At 24.9% G+C, this 23,676-nt stretch overlaps 1 protein-coding gene and 1 long non-coding RNA gene across 2 annotated transcripts; both read left to right on the plus strand.

The window, feature by feature from the left end:
• Nucleotides 1-14,896: 14,896 nt before the first annotated feature.
• LOC145829536 (uncharacterized) lies at nucleotides 14,897-16,821 on the plus strand. Its single transcript, XM_082937367.1, has one exon. The coding sequence runs from the start codon at nucleotides 14,905-14,907 to the stop codon at nucleotides 16,210-16,212; it is 1,308 nt and encodes a 435-aa protein (XP_082793493.1). The 5' UTR covers nucleotides 14,897-14,904; the 3' UTR covers nucleotides 16,213-16,821.
• A 730-nt stretch (nucleotides 16,822-17,551) lies between these two features.
• LOC145829727 (uncharacterized) lies at nucleotides 17,552-23,082 on the plus strand. Its single transcript, XR_014369569.1, has 3 exons — nucleotides 17,552-17,609; nucleotides 17,672-17,804; nucleotides 22,087-23,082. It is a non-coding gene; the product is annotated as an uncharacterized LOC145829727 (long non-coding RNA).
• The last annotated feature ends 594 nt before the right edge of the window (nucleotides 23,083-23,676 follow it).

A 23,676-nucleotide genomic window follows, 5' to 3' on the forward strand; every position in this document is an offset into this window, starting at 1 on the left:
AATAGTTACTTACTCAGAGATAACAATAAAAAATGTACATGCAAATATCATTTCAACAATGTTGGTTGGCAAAAATCTTTTTTTTTATCGTTCGGTAAAAATGTGGAACGAACTTCCAAGTGAACTAGTATCGTGCAAAAATCTTAAAAATTTTCGATTAAACTTAAAAAAATTTGATTTGAATAAAATATTTACCAGTAAAATTTATAAGTAATTAGTTTTGTTTTATCTCTTTAACAATTGATTTGGTGTGTGGTATGTAGTTTATTGGTAATTTAATTTGTAAGCAACACCTTCCCCTTACAGATGTTAAATACTTTTAAATTTTGAGTTTTTGGCCGGTCTATTGTTAATGTGCTTGGGGCTTTAGATTCTAAAATTATTGGATGCTCAGTTGATTCGTAAGTTAGATTTGTGAATTGTTGCTGCCAAATGTTTGAAGTGATTTTTGACTGAATCTGCCGTGGTGAAACTTTGAAAAAATGATGAATGGCGAATAGTTGTTGAGATCAATGTTCTGCAAGATGAAGATTTCTGTCTAAAGTTGAAAATAAATGTTGTTTTGAAAGTTCTTGTTTAATGAAGAGTGGTCTTCAAGATGGTTTCTAGAATTTCGAGCCAGGTTCTGAAGAATTTTGACAAGAGTTGTTTCAAAGATTTATTGTTTTGGAACGTATAATTGGAGATTGGTGACTTTGGAATTGTTGAATATTTTGGTTGTGAAAGTTTTAGATTTTTCAGTTTGTGCCTGTATGGGTTTTATGTTTGTTTTAACACTGTAATTTGTTTTTTTTTCTTTTTTTCTAGTGTCTTTCAGTTTAAGAGGCTTAGGTTTTAATGCCTAGGTCCTTCGTTTGACAATAAACTTTAATAATAGTAATAAAATGAACTTACATTGCAGTGTTATTCGTACTATTAGAAACATTGTTCAAATATATAAACATAATTTTCTCTGTACTTACATAGTTTTGTAAGTTCAAGCTATTACAATGTATGTAATAAGTTGTAATTTAAATCAAAATAAGTAATATACTAAACTTATAGTTAAAAGTTACTATCTGCTTACCAGAAAAGTATTTAAGCAAATTTTCTGGGGTAGGAGTCAAATATGCACAAAGACACTTTTGCACGAAGAGTCACTTTTGCACGAAGACACTTTTGCACAGGTTGAAATTTTTTTAAATTTATTTTATTTTTTATTAGTTTTTATTTTCTATTATCTTTATTTTTAATATCACTGTTAACCCTAACCCTTACCCTCGGTCGGTAATTATATTTCTTCTTTTTTGTTTTTTATTAATTAATTTATGTTTATACTTTTCAATTTCTTGCTTTTTTTCAATAGATAATTTTAATTAGTTATTTATCATTTTATTTCTTACTATTATTCTTACCCCTAACCCTTACCCTCAGTCGGCCTTTTTTCTTTTTAATTTACTTTGAATTTATTTTTTACTCGTTTTTTATATAACAATTTTGTTAGTTATTTTGTCTGTTACCCTTAACCCTTACCCTCGGTCGGTAACTTGTTTTTTCATTCTTTTAAAAATTAACTTATACTTTTCTTGATTATTTTCTAAAGTGTTATTCATTTTTTACTCTCGCGCAAAAATGACCCTTCGTGCAAAAACGTCCCTTCGTGCATATTTGACCCTTCGTGAAAAAGCGTCTTCGTGCATATTTGACCCGTTCCCATTTTTCTGAAATGATTTCATTTAAAAAAATAAAAGTTGCCATAAGTGGGATTTTGAAAAATACAATTTTGTAGAAGCTGTTTGAGATGTTGTTTAATCATAAAAATAAGAAAATTAATTAAAAAAATCATATATATTAAAAGAAAAAATATTTAATCTCACTGAACATAGGTTCTAAAAATAGAAAATAAAAAGCAGGTCAAATGAAATTTAAAGAAAGTTTAATTATAGTTTTAAGTTCTATTGACTTAATTTATTTTTTAATTATCTTTTATAAACAAATTTACATTTTCAAGACTTAAAATATAAACATCTTTTTATAAAATGATTTTTTATATCGAATTTTTGTTAATAAAGAACTTGGGTTTATAAAATTACAGGTTTTGTTTTTACTTACACTAAAAAACGCTTTAGTGATATAAAAATTTCAAATTTTAAAATGTCTTCAAAATAACACACCTAACTTTTATTTTAAATAATTTATAGTGGTTTTTTGTTTGTTGATGCACTGGTTATATGCTTTTTATAAGAATCGAAAAGCAAGAATTGATTAACCTTAAAAACTAAATTAGACGCAATTTTTTAGTCTAAGTTTAGCATTTTTTAGACAATGAAGTCTGTTTATAGTTGAAATATTTAATTATTTAGTTTCTTAAATATCAGAATTAAAATTATTTTAATTTCTTTTATTTAATTTTAAACTAAAAGAAGCTTCTAGATTTTTTATATATGCTATTACTCATTAAAGTTGAAGTTTGTTAGTGAAATTAACCAGATAGTTTATTTGAATAAGAACTTTTACTAAAGCAAATAATTGTGAATAGTTATACATTAAACTAGAATTTAGTACTATGAATTTATATGCCTCAAATCTGATAAAATTGTAGTAAAAGTCAAGCAAACCAGAAGTAATCTGCTGCATAGGTTATTCAAAAACCTTATTAACACTCACGACAACAAACAGCATTAATATAGTAGCTACAACTTAGTTTATTTACTTACCGATCAAACTATCTTATACCAGTTAGTTTAAATAAAATGATATATTTATAATGTTTATAAAAACTTTGTATTGCATGTCCCGTACAAGACGTTAAAAGGTATAAGATACTTTAAACTAGTAAAGTGCGACTAGATAACCGAAAAGTTTTTTGAGCACCAGGTCTTTGGACCAAACATTTTCAGCGTCTTTTTTTGTCGTTCATTAAACTTTATATGGCTCAAAGTTTGGGTGAATGTCAGAATGGCACAGCGACACTTTAGCATGTTGGGTCACTTTAGCACGGCGTCATTTTAGCACGATGCGTCTATTTAGCGCAGTGGTTCACTTTTGCACGGGGGTCACTTTAGCACGGCGTCATTTAAGCACGATGCGTCTGTTTGGCGCTGTGGTTCACTTTTGAACGGTGGGTCACTTTTGCATGGCGTCATTTTAGCACGGCGTTACTTTAGCATGGCGGGTCAATTTTGCATGGAGCGTTGTTTTTACACGAACTAAAACTTTACAATAGGAGGATTGAAAATCTTTTTATTCAACTGATAAAAAATAAATGTTAATACTCTAAGTTTGCATAAATTTTAAGCTTGAATTAAAACATTTTTTCTTCAATTTGTCTATTAGTTTTTAAAGAAACTTTAATCTTATATTTTGTAGTACTTTGTAGTCATAAAAATTTTAATTATTTTTATTATTTAAAATCAAACCTAAAAGTATTAAAATTTGTTACTTAATAATCATATACATTTCAAACTAAATAAATCATACGATAATATAGTAAACATAATAAACAATCAATATGATAATATACTTTTGAAAAACTAAAAGAAAGCTGAGATATTTAAAACTTTGTAAAAAAACTCAACAAAACAAAATAGCAAAATTGTTTAAAAACTAATTAAAGTCTGCTTTTAGAGACTTTTAGTGTATACCTATTTACTGATTTTGTAATTAATGTTTTTTAATTCTTTATACCATTTGTAATATGCTGTTTCAAATATTTTTTATTTATTTAATTTATTCAACTATTTAAAATAGTTTTTATTTTATTTTTTTAGGCTAGAAACTTTAGCAAAACTAATAAAAGCCTTCAAGTATTAACCCTATTTAGTTAAATCAAACCTCATAAACTTAATTAAAATGAACAGAAACCTTAAAAGTTTTATACTATGTTTTTTGAAACAACCGAATGTATTCAAGTATTGAATTTAATTTTATACAACTTAAACTTGTTTTAGATTAGATGTAGTCTGTGTTTTTCAACGTGACAATAAATGTTTAAACTTAAATTTTTAAGTAACTTCGTAAAAAAATAACATTTTAATTTATAGAAGTTTATTACATTAATGATTCTAACTTTTTATAAAATAAAAACTCATTTAATAAGATTTATAAAGTCATAATAAAAAAATGTATAGCTTTTTAAGCTTTCTTATTCTAATAACAACTGAATTTGTCAGGTTTTATGTTGACTTCAATTAAATTAGCTTTGTAATAATTAGAAAAGCCATTTCCAAGTATTTAACAATAGTTTTTTAATAAAAAGAAGTAAGTTTTTAATAATATAGGACTAACTTTGTATGAATTATAGCAAAAAAAAAAGAATATCCTTAAGTTTTAATAATTTCTAAAATACTTTGTACTATATTTTTAAAATTATTAAAGTACTTCCAAAATAAAGTTGTAAATTAAATTTGAAGTTTTTACGAATCTAATGCGTGTTTACTTTTAATTTTTCAATTTATTTTTCAAACACGTGTTTTATATATTACTAAGCTCCAAATATCTATAATTAAAACGTATTATCGAAAAGTTATCACATAAAGGTTTAAAAATTTTTGGTTTGTGCAAAATAACAATAAGTCCAAAAGAAAACTGTAAAACAGGCGCTTCAAGCAAATAGAGAAGAAAAAAAAAGGTGCAAAAATGACGCCGTGCTAAAATGACGCCGTGCGAAAGTGACTCCCGTGCAAAGGAACGCTTTGCAAAAGTGACCCTCCGTGCTAATGAGACCCAACGTGCAAAAGTGACCCTCTATGCTAAAATGCTGTGCAAAAGTGACCTTTGGTAAACAAGTGACCCATTGTGCTAAAGTTACGCACGGTGCTAAAATGACGCCGTGCTATTCTGACCCGCTCCCCAAAGTTTTACTACAACAATTAAAACTTAAAATACTGAACCAGCGTATATTTTAATAAAAGTATTACAGTAAATGGATAGTCTTGCTTTTTCATCTATTTAAAACATATATTATTTTTAAAATTAATATTATACTTTAGTGGTAATTCTTTCTTTAACGGACTAAATTTAACTTGATATGTAAAAAAAAAACACATCCTTGAACAAAGCGCTTTGTTTTAGCATAAACTGACCAACAAAAACAAGTAAGCTTAATTTAATCAGTATTGTGTAGTAAAACTATAATTACTTAGTATTAACTAAGTTTCTTTCGAAACAGCTCTTTATAGTTAAACAAATAAAGCTAAATATACTCAAATACTAAAAAAAATTAGTTTTTTAGTAAAAACAATGTCTACCTAAACAAATTTTATTTTTAACAGTGTTTATTACTTTAATTAAGGTTGAACTAAACAGTTATATTATTTTTTATTGAAAGATAAAAAAAGCGCTCAAAAAGTTTGGTCTAAGAACTTGGTGTACAAAGGAACCTTTCGGTTATCGAGTCGTACACCACATGCTTTTACAATTTTTTACGAGCTTTTATACATACTTTTTTATCATCTAAATATTTAAATCTTTAGTGATAAAACAACCAATTAAACGAAATGAAAGAAAAGAACATCAAAAGAAATTCAATAGAATTGTGTGTGTAAAAATGTACTTAAAAACTTATCTAAGAACATAACAACCAAAAAATATATCTACAACTTTAAAATAACTTTTAAATAGAGATAAACAATGCTAATAGCAAAGATGTGAATACTTTAATGATAGATTAAATTACAACTTCTTTAAAGAAGGTAAAAATATAATACGCTGAAATATGTTTACGTTAAATCTTCTCAGTATTTTGTGCTAAACGTATAATTTCCCTTTTCATTTAGTAATAGTACTTAAACAGTAAAATTAATTTTATATTTGAATAGATAATTAAACTATCGTGTAATGTTTTAATAGTTTTAAAGAAGTGAATTCTACCACAACTGAACTCAACTTTTATAAATTAAAATATAAAGATAAGTACTGTAACATTTATGCACTTAATGAGAAGAAAAAACAATAACAATGAACAACAATAATAACAACAACAAACTTGCTTCTATTTTTAAATATACTTTTTTATTATATGTTTTGGTTTTAAGAAAACAAATAGAGAGATCTCAACTGCTGGAGGGGAAGTAATATATTAATTCTTTCAAAAATTTATTTTACAAACTAAGTTTCGGTCAAAGACCTCGTCAGTGCTTAAATAAATCTTATTCAAATAGAATACTTTTTTATTTAATTTTTTTATAATTTGAATGAGTCTTAAATTTTTATAATAGAAAGCAAACAATATTTACAAACATAAAAAAGAAGATTTTTTTGTTTTTAAATTTTAATTAGATAAAGAAACTTTTTAACATAAGTTTGCTTGAAACAGTTATCTCATTTTACTATTTAAATACTTAACTTTCTGAAAAACTATATGCTCTATAACTATTTTTTTACATTGGCATGCTAAAAAAAAGATAAAATAAAAAACACTTTTATAAACATAATACAGTTGTGTTCATAAGAGTTTTAATGTTGTGCTTTTTTTTTTTTTGTAAATTTGTACATTGATCCTAAATACCCTTTTATGTTCTATTAAATAAAAAACTAAATTATAATGATTGCTTTTATAACAAGTTCAGTTACCAAAATTTATAAATATTATAAATATAGAACTCAATTTTTTCATTAAGAATAAACAATGCAAAGTTTAATAGTAAACTTAGAAATATTCAATAAAAATATTTTGTTTTCAATCAGTTTTATCCTTTAACAGTTAATGGTATGTTTTGTTGGTATGTGTAACTGTATATTTAAATTAATGTATATAGACCGTATAAATTTTGCTAATGTGCAACTAGTAAGTTGGAAATATGTTTTTTTTACATTGAATTTATCTGAGTAGTTCGTCTACAAATTTATACTGACATATTTACTACTATAATATATCTCAGATTCAGAAAAATAAACTTTTTCATATATAATTTTTTTTTTAAACCACCTGCTAATGTTTAAAAAAAGATAAGTTAAAAACCTAAATAAAATAAAACAAATTTAGTTGTCCTTTTATAGTTTTAAATATTTTAGAGTTGTTAAGCTAAGCTGTTTTTCAAAAAAAAAAGTTTAAATTTTTTGAAGAGAATTTTAACTTAGTGCATGTAATTTAAATTCGACTAAGGTATAAATGTTTTTAGAAGGACACATAATAATTAAAGGACACATAATAGCAGATCAAATATGCAAAAACAACATTTAATGAAATTACAACCCAAGAAAATAGTATAATAATTGCTTTTAAAGTTTTATTAGAGACTTCATTGTGGAACAAAGCTGGATAAAATTAATTACTTATAGGTTATTTTCTCAGTAGTTTCTGGTTGTAGATTGTTCTTACTTGCTTAACTGTGTTGTCCTATTTGTAGTAGTCTAGTAAGTAGTGGTATCTAATGTTTATAAGGTATTAATAAAATAAGTTATTTTTTAACTATGACTAGTAGTAACAATCAGTAAAGTATACCAACATCCCTTGGTTACATCAAATGTGCAATACTTTTATCAAGTTAATTAGCATAATCTTGCGACACTGACGCATTATATTGTTATATATTTTAACCAAAAGGTAATCATTTTCTAACTTAATTATGAAAGTTTTAATAAAGTTGAGCTAAGATATATTACGATCTTTTCTTATTAAACTGATTTGTTTAATTCTTCTTGTAGTTTTTATACTAACAAAGCAACGAGTTATATAAAATTTAATCAAAATTGGTCTTAAATTTATGTATCAGGTATTGCCTGTTTATTTAAAACTATTTCTAATATAAACTAATGATTTATTCTTGTTTAGATTTTTGCTTAAATTAAAACAACGAATGAACTTATTAAACATAAATGAATAAACCAGTAAAAATATTTTATTTAATCTATTATAGCTATAAAACAAAATCTTACAAAACAAAAAATCTGTCATTTTTAAAGATAGTTTTAGTTAAAAGAGTTAGTTGGCTAAAAAGGCTGTGTAGTAGAGTAAACAATTGATCAGACAAAACATATGAGGTTACATCTGCTTTAATTCTAGGAAAACAGCGTACCTAAGATAAAGTTTCACAGAAGCTAACGTTTATGCAAAATTTTACAGAAAAAAATAAAAAAAGTTATTAGAAGTAAACTTGTTTTAGAATTGTTTTAATAATGTCTAACTGTTTATCTTTATTGAAAGTAAGAACGCATTTTAAACATTCATGATAATAAACTTAAATGGATTGTTCTGACCACGTTAGTATCAAGCTAAAAAATACTTTGCAGACCAAAACTTTTTAGGTCTTCAACTTGATCAATCCTTAAAGGTTGTGAAAAAGCATACATATATAATTGAAATTAAATTAAAACCTTTGATTAACTATATGGTAATAAAACTAAGACAAAAAGGTTCACTATTCTGTTTTTTTAATAAGTTTTTTATACCATGTTCAATAGTCAACGAAACTACCTTTTACAATTTTTTTAAAGCTTTATATCTAAAAAGTAAAGTAGATCGTGCATTTTTTTATATATAAAAACTTTGTGTTTTAAATCTACTTAATACTTTCAATTTGCTACAAAAATAACTAAAACATGAGCTTAAATTATTATTTTTTTATTATGCTAAATCAATATTTTCCAACTATTAACAAAAATATAAAATAAAAATTAGAAAGCTTTCAGTTAAAATTTAATTTTACATATAATATAATAATTTCTATATCAATAAAATTCGTTTGATAGCCTTAATTTGTAAAAGACTTTAAATTAAAAAAATTGTCTACAAAATTTCGTAATTATTCTCAGCTCAACGAGATTTTGATCCGCTGTGGGCCCGATGGAAAAGCGCGTAAAATTTAAAAAACTTAATAATAATTGCAAACAATCAGTTCAACATAAACTATGCATAAAGATAGTTTGATTTGCATTATAATAATGTTTTAAAAAAAAATTAAACATTTCGAATATAAAGTTTATTTAAAAAGTTTAAATTTATTTTAAAGTTCTTTTTTAAGGCCATATAAAAAGTATCTTAACATGTTTTACAAACATGCGATATCTATAAAAAATGTTTAAAAAATAACTTTTATTAGCTTTTTTACTCATTTTAGTGCAATAAAGCAACGCTCATACTGAATTTTGTTTAAACCCAATCGAGCCAATTTCACAGTTTCCACACGCAAGATAAACTATTCCGTTAATTTTTTAACTTAAAAATGTGTGTAAGCAAAAGCCGATGATCTTCTACTGACCAAAAAACAAAATATTTGTCCAAATTTTGAGATTTTGAAAAAAAAAAACATAAGCTTTGCAAAAAAAAAAACCGCAATCATGTCTGAGTTTTACTAAAATTTTAAAATAAGTTAAAATACATACATTTGACTTATTCTAACACATGAATTAGAAAAATATTATTTGAAAAATTTTAAAAACTATCAAAGCAAAAAATTCAAATGGTAAAAATAAAAATTATGACTGTTTATGCCACTGAGCTCTTATATTTACCTTGAGATCTTTCCCAACAGGTTTAGCAAAAGTACAACAAAATTAGAAAAATATGAAGTTAATACTACAAAATTAGATAAAATAAATACATACAGCAAACAGAACTTGTGGTACTATGAAGTTAGCTAATTAATACCTAATAAAGTTGTAGACTTATATCATTTTTATTTAAGTTTTTCATAACAATTCGACTAAAAACTTGAAGAACCTGTCCTGGACAATACATTAAGGAGTATCCAAGTGATGTGCGACTCGATAACCGAAAGGTTTTTCGTGCACCAGGTCCTAGAACCAAAAATTTTAAGCATTTATTTGTCGTACAATAAACTATTTTCAATATTAAATTGTACAACTTTTTTATTCAAACTCAGTTTTATATCTTAAATTTCAACTCCTGGGCCAGGAGTTAAAATTTAAGATATAAAAGTCCTGGCTATCTCAGTTACAACTAATTTTATGGGACTCCTTCTGTTAAATTCAGTTTCTTTGCAAAAATATCCTAGATTATACTTTTGTCTTATTTCAAATATTAAATTTTTAAAACGGTTTCAAGAGATATAATTATCAATAAATTAGTATACTTCTCTTTGTTTATTGATAATGAAAGTTATATTGTTTAAAAATTATTAAATTATTACAAGTAATTTCGTACTTTTTCATTTAACAACCTAGAAAAATCTTCAAAGAAAGTATGAGAAAAATATATTTTTAAACAATTGCATTGCAAAAACTGTCTAATATTGACAATTACAAGTAAAAAAAAAAACAATACAACCTTACTAAAGACAATAATTTAACTTAAAAAAAAGATAATTTTTAATCAACAGACTTTTTTATATAAAAGTGGTATATACTATATATTAATAATATCATTTGTCGAGAATGAGATTACATGAACGTTAATTAACTAAATAAAACGAAAAATAAGTAAAACTAAATGAAATGTAGTGATTATTATTTTATTTTAACCACAACGTTGCTAAAGCCGTAATAATTCAAATTTTGACGTCCTTGTTAGCTAAAAAGTGAGATTCAGTATTCAATAAAACATTAATTAAGTTAAACTAAGACTAAAGTTATCAAAGTATTTAATTTTAGTTTAAATATATATTAAGTTTTATGTTTAGCAAGTCGCGTTCGCAGAAAGAATGTAACTATGTTAAAAAATTAATTTGATTTGTGTTTTATTGATAAATAAGTAAGTCTTTCCCTCAACTTTGAAATTCATTTTGCTTTCAAGACAAAATATCATTGTTCAGCATGTTTTGAAAAGTAAATTCATACAGACTACATTTAGCTCCAAACTAATGCCTACCTATAGTGACGTCATATAACATATTATTTAATAAAATACGATAAAATGATATAATTATAGAGATTTCTCTATGTTTCAATACTTGTGATGTCATGTAGTTATTAGAATATGTTGGTATTAACACATTGTGGCTATACAACTCATTCAAATGGAGAAAATTTTAACATCATGGTTTGAAAAATGTATTTATTTTAAGAATACTAGATTTAAGTTTCATTGAAATAAATATTATAGTAATATACTAGAATATACAATAATTTCTTCATTATTTTTGCAATAATTTATAACTTTTATATATGTTATATTACTTGTTTAAAATTTAAGCAATTATTAAACATTAATTTTTATTGAAACATTGTTTTTATCATTAAATAAATGTTTGTTTAATGTTTACAAAAAAATATTTGTTAATTTTTTTTTTCTGCAAAACTCAGGCCAATTTAAACTTTTTATTAATCTCAGTCTATTTTTTTTGATTTAAAATGTTTCTCTAAAAAACTGTGCTATTAGTAAATAATTTTGTTATTATTTACTTATTTAAGCTTTATTAACAGTTTATTATCTAATCTTTTGCTCAAAAAAAAAAGTGTTTCATGTGTTCAAGGTAGCTTGATGTAAATTATAATGTCCACTCAGGGTGGCTTTTTTGCCCTAAACAGTGGCAACCCTGCTAGTAGATGGTTGCATTTGATACATTTATATGGTATCATATGCAATATGATATATACATATGTTATTCTAATTCACACACCCTGTAGTTGTTGAGGTAATTTTGTTTTAGGGTTGTTGTCCTAAAAAGTTCTTACCATTTTTTACAATTTAAACATTAATAAGTAAATTTTAGATGCATCAATAATGCATATAATAGGATGCAACTTTTCAAACCTAGCCCCTGTGTTAAGGTTCATTAGTCCAGAAATTAGATACCATGTCTAAATTTGTCTTCACTTACATATTCATAGTAATAGGAAGATCTAAATCTACAATCAGGTCTAAAATTAAATTAATTTGCTAACTATCCTATTGGTTGGTTGTTCAGATTTTTATGGTACATTTTCCTATCAATTTGTTTTTTAATTTAAGTTAAGCTGTAATTTAATCAAAATATAGTTGGAAATATAATTTCTTAAAATAGGAAATATAACTCTTTTAGAGGTAATTTTATATATATTGTCCATCATGGGCAGTAATTAATGATGAATCCGAAAAGTATATGATTAATTGATTAGTAAAGGGGCCATTATTTAAAATATAAGTGTGATTTTATAATAAGCTTGGAAAACCCTGGTTTTAAACAAGTTTTAATGACAAATTTACTTGCTTCATTTGCTGATTTTTATTATATTTTAAGGTTTAATTTATATTTTTCTGCTCAGCTAAAAAAAAAGTGTTTATTTAAAAATTTTGATTTTTGTTGCTTCTTTTTTGTTCGGTATACTTATAGTAAGTCCTTGTAAAAAGATTTAAAATTATACAGCAAATTAAAAAAATATTTCAGCAGTAACAAAAAGTTAATTCAACTCTTTTTCAAGCATAATTTTTAATGTGTTATATTTTCAATCAAATTAAATTATTAAATTTTATTTATACAAATTAAATCAAATACAATTGAAAGTTAAGTTTTATAGTTTTTTGATACTGGTATATAGATACTTTTTTTTAACTTACTTATGCTAGATTTTTTACAAAAAAAAGTAACAATTATAAAATTAAAAAAGTATTTTAAAGAGATTGCAAACTGGAAATATGAAAAAAAAAAGTTTTTTATCAATTGTTTATCTTCTACTAACTTCCACAATTTAAGTTGTTACACTGTCAAATATTTATTTTTTTTTAGTTTTTGTCATTTATCCCGTATTCAAAATTATTACTTTAAATTTAATAAAAGTGTAAAACAGTAAAAAAACATAAAAATGTACAAAATTGAACATGTTGTTTTAAAAAACAAGGTTTAAAACTACCTATAACTTAAATCCATTAGTCAGCTGTTTTTGTAAATGTGTATATTAAGGTTGTTAAAAAAATGACATCCTTTGAATTTTCAGCAGGAAAGTTTAAAAAAAAACATTTTATATGATTTAAAGAAACATAGATAGAGACTTAGTCAATTTGTATCAGGATATCAAGTTGCACTTGATAACTGTTTAGAGTTGAATGAAAGTTTTGAGCTAAAATCATTGCTCATTCAAGCGGTTAAGAGAACGCTTGCTAGGTCAAGTTTTATACTGATGCAAGTTTAATACAGTTAACAAAAGGAGAAAATAAAGTGCAGACAAGAAATTACTGATGTAATGTTGCAAAAAAATAAGAACGCTGCTATATAAATCAGCCACAGAAAGCAGTGGGATCCTAGCCACAGCGTGCTGCAGTAAAGATGTTGTTCATGTTGAATAGACACTTATATTGTTTTTTGTATTATTTAAAGTATTTGTTTAACAATGTTACTTTTTATATTATTTTTTATTTAAATCATAAGTAGTTTAAGGGCATAGGGGGGGGTAAACACCCTTTTTTGGTTTTTGATCTTATTTTATATAGTTTTTACTAAGCTACAAGATGCTTTTTACATATTAAAAAAATTCAAAATAATTTTTGAGATATAGCCGGTCAAAGTCAGAGGCAACAATAGGATCCTTATGGGAGGTGCAAACTAAAATGTCAAATAACTAGAAATCACTAAAAATCTATCTCCTCCTACGTTTTTTGAGATAACTACCTCAAATTTTCAGGAAATGTTCCTTGCAGTATTTAGAAAATTCTGTCGGAACAGAATTTAAAAAAATTAAAAAATAAAAATTTTATAACAAAAAAACAAAAAAAAAACTGTTTTTTTTGTTTTTTTTTTATATAAAAATTTTATTTTTTATTTTTAAAAAAATTCCTTCCGACAGAATTTTCTAAATATATCAAGGAACATTTCCTGAAAGTTTGAGGTAGTTATCTCAAAAAACGTAGGAGAAGATAGATTTTTAGTGAAATAGTCTATTTTTGCCGTTTTAGTTTGCGCCTCCCATAAGGATCCTATTGTCGGCTTCGACTTTGACCAGCTATATCTCAAAAACTATTTTGATTTTTTTAAATCTGTAAAAAGCACCTTGTAGCTTAGTAAAAACTATATAAAATAAGATCAAAAACCAAAAAAGGGTGTTTACCCCCCCCCCCCCCTATGCCCTTAATCTTATTTTGTTTTATACATTCTTAAAGTATATTCCTATTAGGTTGATTTGTGTGTAAAGTTTTGACTACATTTAAAGTAGTTTCTTAAGTATGATGTTAGTTATATTTATATATATTATTTATATATTATTTTTTTCTGAAAACAAAATTTTTACCCTAAAGCTTTTGAATGATAAAAACATTATCATAAAAACACACCCTGCGGAGTTTATGACAATTTGAAGAAAATTAAATGGAAGCACTTTTATTTTCTTCAAAATAAAAACTTGAAACTAGTGAAAAATAATAAAATGTTACTAAAAGAAACAACAAAATTTGCAAAACTTTCTTAAAATTGGTTCTAACACAGCAGAATGTGTTGTTGTGATAAATGCTAAATTCAGAAATAATTTTCAGCCAAAAACTTGAAGGTCAAACTTTAAGGTCCCATACAGTTTACACTTAAGTTGTTTTCAGAAAAATTAATTTGGCCTCTATCTACCTCAAAACATCAAAAAAGATTCAGAGTGTTTTTAATATTTGCTAAATGTAAAGTTTATTCAAGGTAAAAGTCAACTTTTGTAAGCACTGCAGTATATATACTTCTCTTGATTCTAGAGTTTTAGATACAAGTAATAAGAAAAACTAAATTATAGTCAATTTTTAATAATTGAAATTGTCAACCTTCTAAATATAGTTATTTGTGTTTCATGATAGCACAATATATGTGTAGATTAACTATAATTTATAAAATGTTGTTTTAAAGTTTGTTGTATATTTTCTATAAACCTAATTCTTTAAAGTTTTAATACAGCTTTAGTAACTATAAGGCGTTTTTTAATAATTAGCAGATAAGTTATATTTGAACTAATTATTATTTTAAAACCCTAAATATTTGTTTTTGTAACCTAGTTACTATTTAGTTGGAATTTTTGAATATGTTAAATTAAAAAGATACCTAATTATGCTTTCAATAAAACAGAATACTTTTTAAATAATACATGTCACCAACAAAGAAAAATTCTTCCTCACAAGAGGAGTTACCTTCAACCCCAACAGTTACAACTACTATTGACAATGACAGTTCTAAAGCTTCTGTGACTCTTTACAACTTTGGTTATGCACCCAAGGAAGTTATTGAAAAATTCCAATCATTTTGCATCAACTATCCAACCCTAACTGCAGCAATTCATAATCTTCTTCTTATGGATAAAAATTTAAAGTACAAATACAGGTTTTTGACTTCAAGTGTGACATATCAAATGTTGGCCCGTCCAACAGTAAAAGATGACACACAAGTTTTAAAAAATGCTATTCTTAAGCTGCACAAGTATGCTAAGGATGGTAGATACAAATCTGTCAGTGATGCTATTGAAGAGCTTCTAATGAGTTCATCAAAACAAGATCCACCAAGCTCAGTAGAGTCAAACAACTCTACACAATTCACAATGGATTGGCAGGTAAAAAAGTCTCTTGAGGTTGTTGTTGAAGCTGTGTATACAAAGATATTAGATAATTTGTATTTAAGTAATCAACAAGAGGCTAATAAGCAAAACATGCAACCTGTTAGAAGTCCAAGCATAAGGCCAAGCTATAGTCCTCTTATTATACCTCAAACCACAAAAGTTCACCAAGTGCCAATGAATGACAGGAGTAGATTTTTAAGTGTTCGAGGTGCTAGTAACCAACAACGGTTCGCCATTCCTATTGGACCAGCAGTTACTGCTTCAGTCAAACAACCTATTCAACCAAGATTTCCAATTCAAAAAATTCCATTTTCTACTTCTGCAAACATAAGAAGCTCTCTAGCTAAGCAGCCACTTCCAGTACTCCCTAATACTCAAAAGAAGGAGGACAGTAAAAAACGAAGTGCCTTATCATCTACGCCCCAACTTCAAGAAGTGAAAAAAGCAAGGGTGGAACTGGAAACAAAAAAGAAAGAGGAAAGAGAGAGAAGAGAAGTAAGGCCTGCTCAAAGAAACTCCTCTGCTAGAACAGATGAAGTCATCAGTTTGTTAGAAGATGATGATGATGTAGAAGAGGAAGAAGAAGAAGAAACTGATAGTACTGAAACTATAAGTGTGAAAAGCGAGATAGTTGAAAAGAGACCTCTTCTAAACCCAATATGCTTGCAATCAAAAAACAAAACTCCACCTAAAAATAGACAAAATGAACTTGCTTTACTAATTCAGGCAGATATCAAAGGGGATCCAAAAAAGAAGGGACTTTTAGAAGACTGTGGATTAATAAGTAAAGGTGTAATTACTGAATATCAGGAAAAGTATCCCTATTTTAACAAGCTTCGTTGATTTGTCCTCGTTTTTGTGTAAAAATTTGACCTTGAAAGTAAAGTGCCATAATATTTTACTTTTTACACAATATGTTTATTGGTTTTTCAAGTACATAGGGACATATCTGTTTGATGCCATTTAAACAGCTAAATGTTATAACTTGGAGCTGCTACAATACAAACAATTTTCTAAGTACTTAAAACAATTTTCATTTATGTTTATTTTCCCCTGTTAATTGATAAAAAGTTGTTTATATGATTCAGTAGTGCTAGTACCATAAAGTAGTTTTATAACTTAAGTTGATGAACATTTGTTTTAATTAAAGTAGCAAAACAAATCAAATTTAAATAGTTTAAAAAGATTACATTTAAATAAGCTGTTTATACTAAATTTTCACAAATAAAAGGCACCACATTAATTTAGTTTAATTATTTTGAAAATTTAATACTCTTATTTCATTGTACTAGGTAATTTATTATTTTCTGAGTGCTTTAACTCGAGTTTTTTAAGTACATTTATTTTTTATAAAATGTAGTAGTTTGTTTAGTGCAAATCTGAACTAGTAAATACTAAATGTTTTTTGTCAAGTCTATATAACTTCGAAATTATTTCTTAAAAGTAAAAGAAATAGAAGCTTTTAATTGTTTTGGGTACTACAGTTTATTTTTTATGAAAGTTTTGTCCTGTATAGTAGTTGTAAAAATAAATGGTTTTAAATATTTATAAAATAAACAAGTTATTGTTAAATATTAACTATTTGAAAAATATTTACAATAATTATAATGAAAAACAGGTATTTAGTTATTTATAAAAAAAAGACAATTTAAAAAAGTTAATTATTTAATTAGGGTTTTGATATAGCTTATTAACTTTTTAATTTTTTTTTTGCATGACTTTACAAATTTAAATTTTGAAAACAGTTTTATATTTTGTATACTTAGTTTTGGTAATAAACTGAAATGTTTCAACTAATTGAAAAAAGGAAAATTCGAAAGTAGTAATTTGTTTATCACTAGTTTTATTTGTAAATTTTATATTATCAAAGTAGCAAAACGAAAGTTATGTTTTTGTTTGTAAAACAATATTAAATAAAACTCGTTTTACTCAAAACTAACTGTAGATTAAAGGTTTTAATTATAATCTTTAAAATATGTATTAAAAATGTTAAAACGTCTATCTAAGTTACAAAGTTATTATAGACAATTATACTCTTCTAAATATTAGTAAATCTGTTTTAATTTTTGTTATTAAAAAAACACAACAGGTTTTCTTTTCAATGTTTAAAAACGAATTTTTAAGTAAAATCATTGTACCTTTTATTACTAGTGTGGTTGTTTTCATTACTTTTGTTTATTGCAGGACTCTAAACTAATTTATAACGAAAAAAATTTCATTTACTCCAGTATAAGTTAAAGGTTTGTTTTTAAGTTTAATTTATGAAATGTTTATATTAAGAAATAATTAAAGTTTTTATTAGGTTTCTAGTGATGTTTATTAAGAAGTTGTGAAGAGCTGAACTGCATATCATCTGCGTAATAATATCTCTAATTTGCCTTCCAATATCAAAATTACCACATGAAAATTATACCTGTAATATGAGTTTAGCAAAGGTACGTTTCATGTATATAAACTCAGTAATATATTTTTAAATGTATTAGAACTGTATACTTAATATAAACTAGGTTATAGAGAAAAAAAAAATTGAAAACAAAATTTCAGAATACAAAAGTGTAAAAGTCTTCCAATGAATTTATACCTTTCAAAAAAATTACTCAACAAAAAATTATGGGGTTTAAGTTTGTATACAAAACTGTTTATATATCTTTAAAGTTAAATAAAATTATATTGTCCTATAAAAAGTTTCTTATACTTCGTACTTAAAACTTTTTGTTAGCAGAAGGGGTATATTTTTGAAAAAAAAATCTTGACATTATCAACACTTTATCATCTTGAAATATTTTCAAAGTTTTTTAACTGCTTTAGTGTTTTTGCTTTAACTGTTAAAGTTTTCTAAAAGCTAAATTTTAATACTATTTATTTTTATATTGCTGTGAAAATCTGTGGTGGATAAAGTACATGAAAATTATTTGAAAAATCTAATAAGATCAAGTTTAAAAAGTATTATGTGTTATTAAAGAAAATAAAAATACCAACATATAAAGTTTCTGATGCAGTATACTAATTTGTTGATAAATACTCAACAGGAATTGTTTACAAAATAAATATATAAAAGTCATGTTATATTGCAGCTAGGTTTTAACACTATTTTCAGGTTTCCCACTAATCTAGAAAAACTTTAACTTACAAGAAAGGTTTTGATATATATTTTAAATCCTAAAAAACACAGAATTTGCTGTGTTGGCTTAGTTTAAAAATATTACAGGATTGCAAAAAAAAAATACTTGGAATCCTGAAAAAAAACCTTAATTTTGACAATTTAGGGAAAAAAACACATGGAATTCAAAAAATTTTGAACACAAATCACTAACAAATCTATGATTTAAAACTACAAATTTAAAGTGATGAAATTTTAATTTGACACAAAAAATCTATCAAAAAGATTATTTTTATTGTATCATTTACAGTTTTATATATTGAAAACCACATTTAAAGTAGCTTTACAGTATCTTATCAAAGTTGTTTTACTATTTATGACAATTTTATCTTTAACTTAACTTTGTTCTAAAAATAGACCAAAAAACTTGTTACTAAAAAACGTGAAAGAAATTCTGAAGCTTGCAAAAAGATTTAAATCACCTTTGACAACTCTGTTGTCAGTAATTAAGTTTTATACTGTGTGATGTAGTATATTAAGGCCATTGGAGTGTGAATTTGAAAAAATTAAATTAAGCTACAAATTATATTTCATAAAATTTTATACTTTTAACTAGTTTTGAGGTATTTAAAGTTAAAGAGTGCAATAAATTCCTTATAGGAGGAGGAAACGAAAGCGATGAATAAATAGAAATAAAATATTACTTATTTTGAGATAAATACCACAAGTTTTTAGGAAATGTTATGTAAAATTTTAGAGAATTCTGTTAAAGCAAATTTTTAAGAAATTGAAAAGTAAAAGTATTACAACCAAAAAATACTGAGCATGTGCTCAGTAAGTAACTAAAAAAAGTGTGCATACACTAATGTCAAGTAAATATTTTCTTATACAAAAATAATAAACTTAAATTTTTCAAAAATTATTTTAAAATGACTTAAACTACCCCTTTATCTTAGATTTACCCAGAAAGGGACAAAAAAACTAGAAGTTCTGAAATAATTAAAAAAATCAGTAATCTAGGAATGAATTAAGAAAACCTTGAGTAACATCGTAAAAAACTTCTGAAATACCTTCGGCCTCTTAGTTTTTAGGACGCTGGGCATACCTGTACTTAATAAAGTAATATAATGTCTACTGTAGATTGATTGTTTTGTGTTACTAGAGTAGGCAAATAGGTTTCAATTCTACTAATAACATTTTTAGCTCTAGTTTTATTAATATCTAATTATTTATCTTGTCGTCAAAACTTTCACAATGGGCCAGGGTCAGCTTTGAATTGGTAAACTGATAAATTTGATTATAAGTATTATTGAGATGAAGTCTTCAAGCTAGTTCGAGAAAAAATTGTCAAATCACCTTTATATTAAAAAACTATCAAGAAAATGATATTGAAAAAAAATTCATGTTAGAGTAAAGTTATCAGACTTTGCTTTTTTGTGCAACATGATATTTATCTCTTAGAGTTATTATTTTTTGATTTTAAATACTAAAGTTTATATTGTGTTGATAAGTAATTTTTCTCTTTGAAAGACTTTAATATGGGAAATAGAAAATAAACCGATTATTTTTTCCTTGTTTTACCAAAAAAAAAAGAAAAAATAATTCTCTAGAACACACATTTGATGTATTTATAAACAATATATTTTACTTAAAAGCAGTCATTTGGGTGCTTTAGCAGTTTTAGTAACAGTGTATACTTATTTTATTTTCTGATTTTACAAACTATTAACACAAAGATAAGCAAAATTTAACTTAAACATATTTTTTATATAGTACAAATCATTTTTTTAAATCACAAATGTCATTAAAAAACATTTTGGTATCCTTTTACTTAAAATCTGATAAGTTTTGTTTAGTATGATTTATTAATATTCCTTTTCTGTAACTTAAGGCTTTCTGGAAAAATAAATTTTGAAAAGTATTTTAAAAATAGTATTTCTTTTTCAATTGCCAATATTTACATTAATTTTCAAAAACTCTTTGTTGACTGTTGAATTTATACTTTTCTAGTTAATAAACAAAAACAAGATATATATTTTTTGTTTTGAATAACTTATGTGCTGAAGCAAAACTCTAATAAATAACTTCAATAAATTTCGATGTTGTCTTGCTCTTTACAGGTTTAAAATAAGCTAAATCTCTACTAATTTATATATTTTTATGTCCAACTTTTTTGTCATTACTTTAAAAAAAACGAATCATTTTGCAACTCCTGTTAAAATGTTTCTGTATATCAATTTCAATTCATTTTAAGATACTGAGATGCACAGATAGTTTTTACTAAATAAGTTTACTAAATAAAAACTTAGTTTCTACTGCGCACTGTGCAGCCAATTCTTCATATTTATCTCATTATTATACTACATTGATTTTTATCTGGCTTAATTTTTTTTTAATCGTTTAAGATTGTTAAGAACAAAAAATAGTTTGTAAACTTGTAAAGTACAAAAAAAGTTTTTCTTTAATTTGATACTTAGAAATATACATATCCTTTGTTATACTTTTCTTTTGTATCCATCCCATCATCTATATCAATATAAACTTTTGATAATTGTCATTTAAGGTAAAAATACAAGTAATTTATTAAAATTTACCGTTTTATAATATACTATATTTAATTCTAATTATTTTACTCTTAAACATAAATTATTTATTATACCTTTTTTTTTAATAAAATTACTACTGTTAGCTGCTTGTTTTTTTTAAGCAATACACTTATCATTTAAAAAATTAAGATTACAACCAACTAAAGGTTTTATTATTGTATATGGTTTTGTCTACAACAGTGTTAGATCTAGAGTCTTCAGACTAAAGTATGAGCTCATTTTTATGCACAGTGCAATGACCATTTTTGTCTTGGTTATGTCAGGGTTGCCACGTTACCTGGAAACCTGGAAAAACCTTGAATTTGACATTTTAGGCTAAAATAACCTGGAAAAACCTGGAATTTGAGAAATTTTGAAAAAAAAAACTGGAAAAACCTGGAATTTTTAATAATTTTAACTTTTTCAGTTGTAAAATTTTGATTTGACACAAAAAATCTATCATATAATTAAGATTTTTTGTCATCATCAAAAAAATTTTTATTAAAAAACACATTTAAAGTAACTTAACAGTATCTTTTCAATATTTTAATACTATTTAACACAGTTTCTTAAATAGAAATTAACTTAAAACTAAAAATAGACCCAAAAATGTGTACTTTTAAAAACCGGGTAGAAATTTGGAAAACCTGGAAAAAAATTTGAAAAAACGAGTGGCAGCCCTGTTATATGTATCAATTTTTTTTTCATTTGTCTAAAATATTTTATATTGATTTTAATTAGGTAGGTTTTGTTATAAAGCATAACGTATACCTTACAGTGCTTTAATTATGTATATTTATTAAAGTATTAAAATATTCTTATTTTTTCCCATCAAATTATTTACTTGTTTAAGCTTTTTTACAAGTTACTTAGTTTCTTATGATTAAAAATACATTTTTATAATTTTTGCTTAAATAGTCAAGTTCAAGTTTAAGCTTTTGTTGAAAGACTCAAATTACATCAAAAACTGGTTTAAAAAAATATAGTTTTTACACAGCCCATCAGTCAATTAATTTTGATTTTTATAAACAGGTTTGCTGTATAGAAAATGCTTGAGACGAGCCAATAATATTTTCGTACCAATAACTCAATAGTTAGTTCCAGTTTTGTGGCAAGAAATGTTTTATTTAGTTCATTTTACTTCAGTAATTTAAAACTGCTATTTAAAAAGCTTTGATATTCTTTTTATTTTTTGATAGATGTTTATAAGTTTATAATCATGTTTAATATCCAAAAGCAAATAAAAAAATAATTGATTTTTTGCATCAGCAAAATTAGTGTTTTATACCTTTATAAAAGTTCATGATTAATAGCGTTTAAATTTTATTAAATAGTATGATTAATAAATAATTGAGTTTTTTTTTAATAAATCTATGTACCATTATCTCAAACCATTTATTAAAAGATTTCTACCAAATAAATACAAAATCAATGACGTATAAAGCAGCATTCAGAGCTCTTTAGCGCTAAAAGTGTTGTGTTAACTGTTAAAAATTTTATGCGCATGATGATTTGTTTAATAATATTCAAATTATTTGAAGTATAGATGTTTTTTAATAATAACGATTATTATAATTCATAGCTGACTGATCTTAATGTATAAAAGTAAAAATTATTTTTTAATTAAAATCAATAAGTTTTAAGTTTATTAAAGATTTTATTAATTATTTTCAAGGATAAAATTTTACGCTTCAGTAGGCTCTAATGCTCTCTATTGACACCAAACGAGTAACTTTTGAAAGTCCCGTATGTTACGTTGTAGTCTCAAATCAGTCGCATTTTTCTCACAGTTAATTTGTTAAACCAGTTTCTGATTCTTATTTACTGTGCATCTTTTAAGTTTGTATAAAAATCTAACAAATTAAATAATAAAGTACGTATTTTAAATTAACATTGACTGATCTATTGAATTTTCATGATGTAGTTTATTTGTTCAATTTTTTACTGACATAAAAACATGAAAATCTATGTAATAAACCAGATCATACTATAAGTACTCTCCTAAAATTATCTTTTTGTTAGCAATTTAGTTTTAGAAACCATGTAAATTTGTTGACATAAATAATAATAAAATGTTTTTTAATTTTTCTCACAACTTGTTTTTTTACTATCAAAAAAACAATTTCTGACTACAAATGTTCTTGTTTATGTTTACAATTTTAAATAAGTTACGTTTGAACTTAATATGTTTTAAAACTTTCGAATTAAATTAGTTTTGACTAAAAATAACGATTTTTGATGTAAAACTCCATACACTTGTTCATAAAACACCTTCTATATGTATTATATAAGGTTTTCAGTTTACATTTGAATATTTTAAGTCATAAGCTATATTTGTTGTATACTTAGTCAGTTAATTTGATAATCTATCATGTATATTTTTTGACAAAACTCGGTATAAGACAGTAACATCACATCAAACTGCACTTGATAACTGGTTAAATTTAAGTTTTGAGAAAGTTTTTAATTAAATTTCTTGTTCATCTCAGCGTTTATGAGAAAGCTCGCAAGGCTACGTGTTTTACTGATGCAAGTTTATATAAGGAGAAAATAAAGAGCAGTCACGAGTGTACTGATGCAAGTTTACATTCCTATATTACAGCCATATGTATATATATATAT

Source organism: Thalia democratica, chromosome 2 (assembly GCF_965202585.1).
Source record: "Thalia democratica chromosome 2, ktThaDemo2.hap1.1, whole genome shotgun sequence".
NCBI lineage: Eukaryota > Metazoa > Chordata > Thaliacea > Salpida > Salpidae > Thalia > Thalia democratica.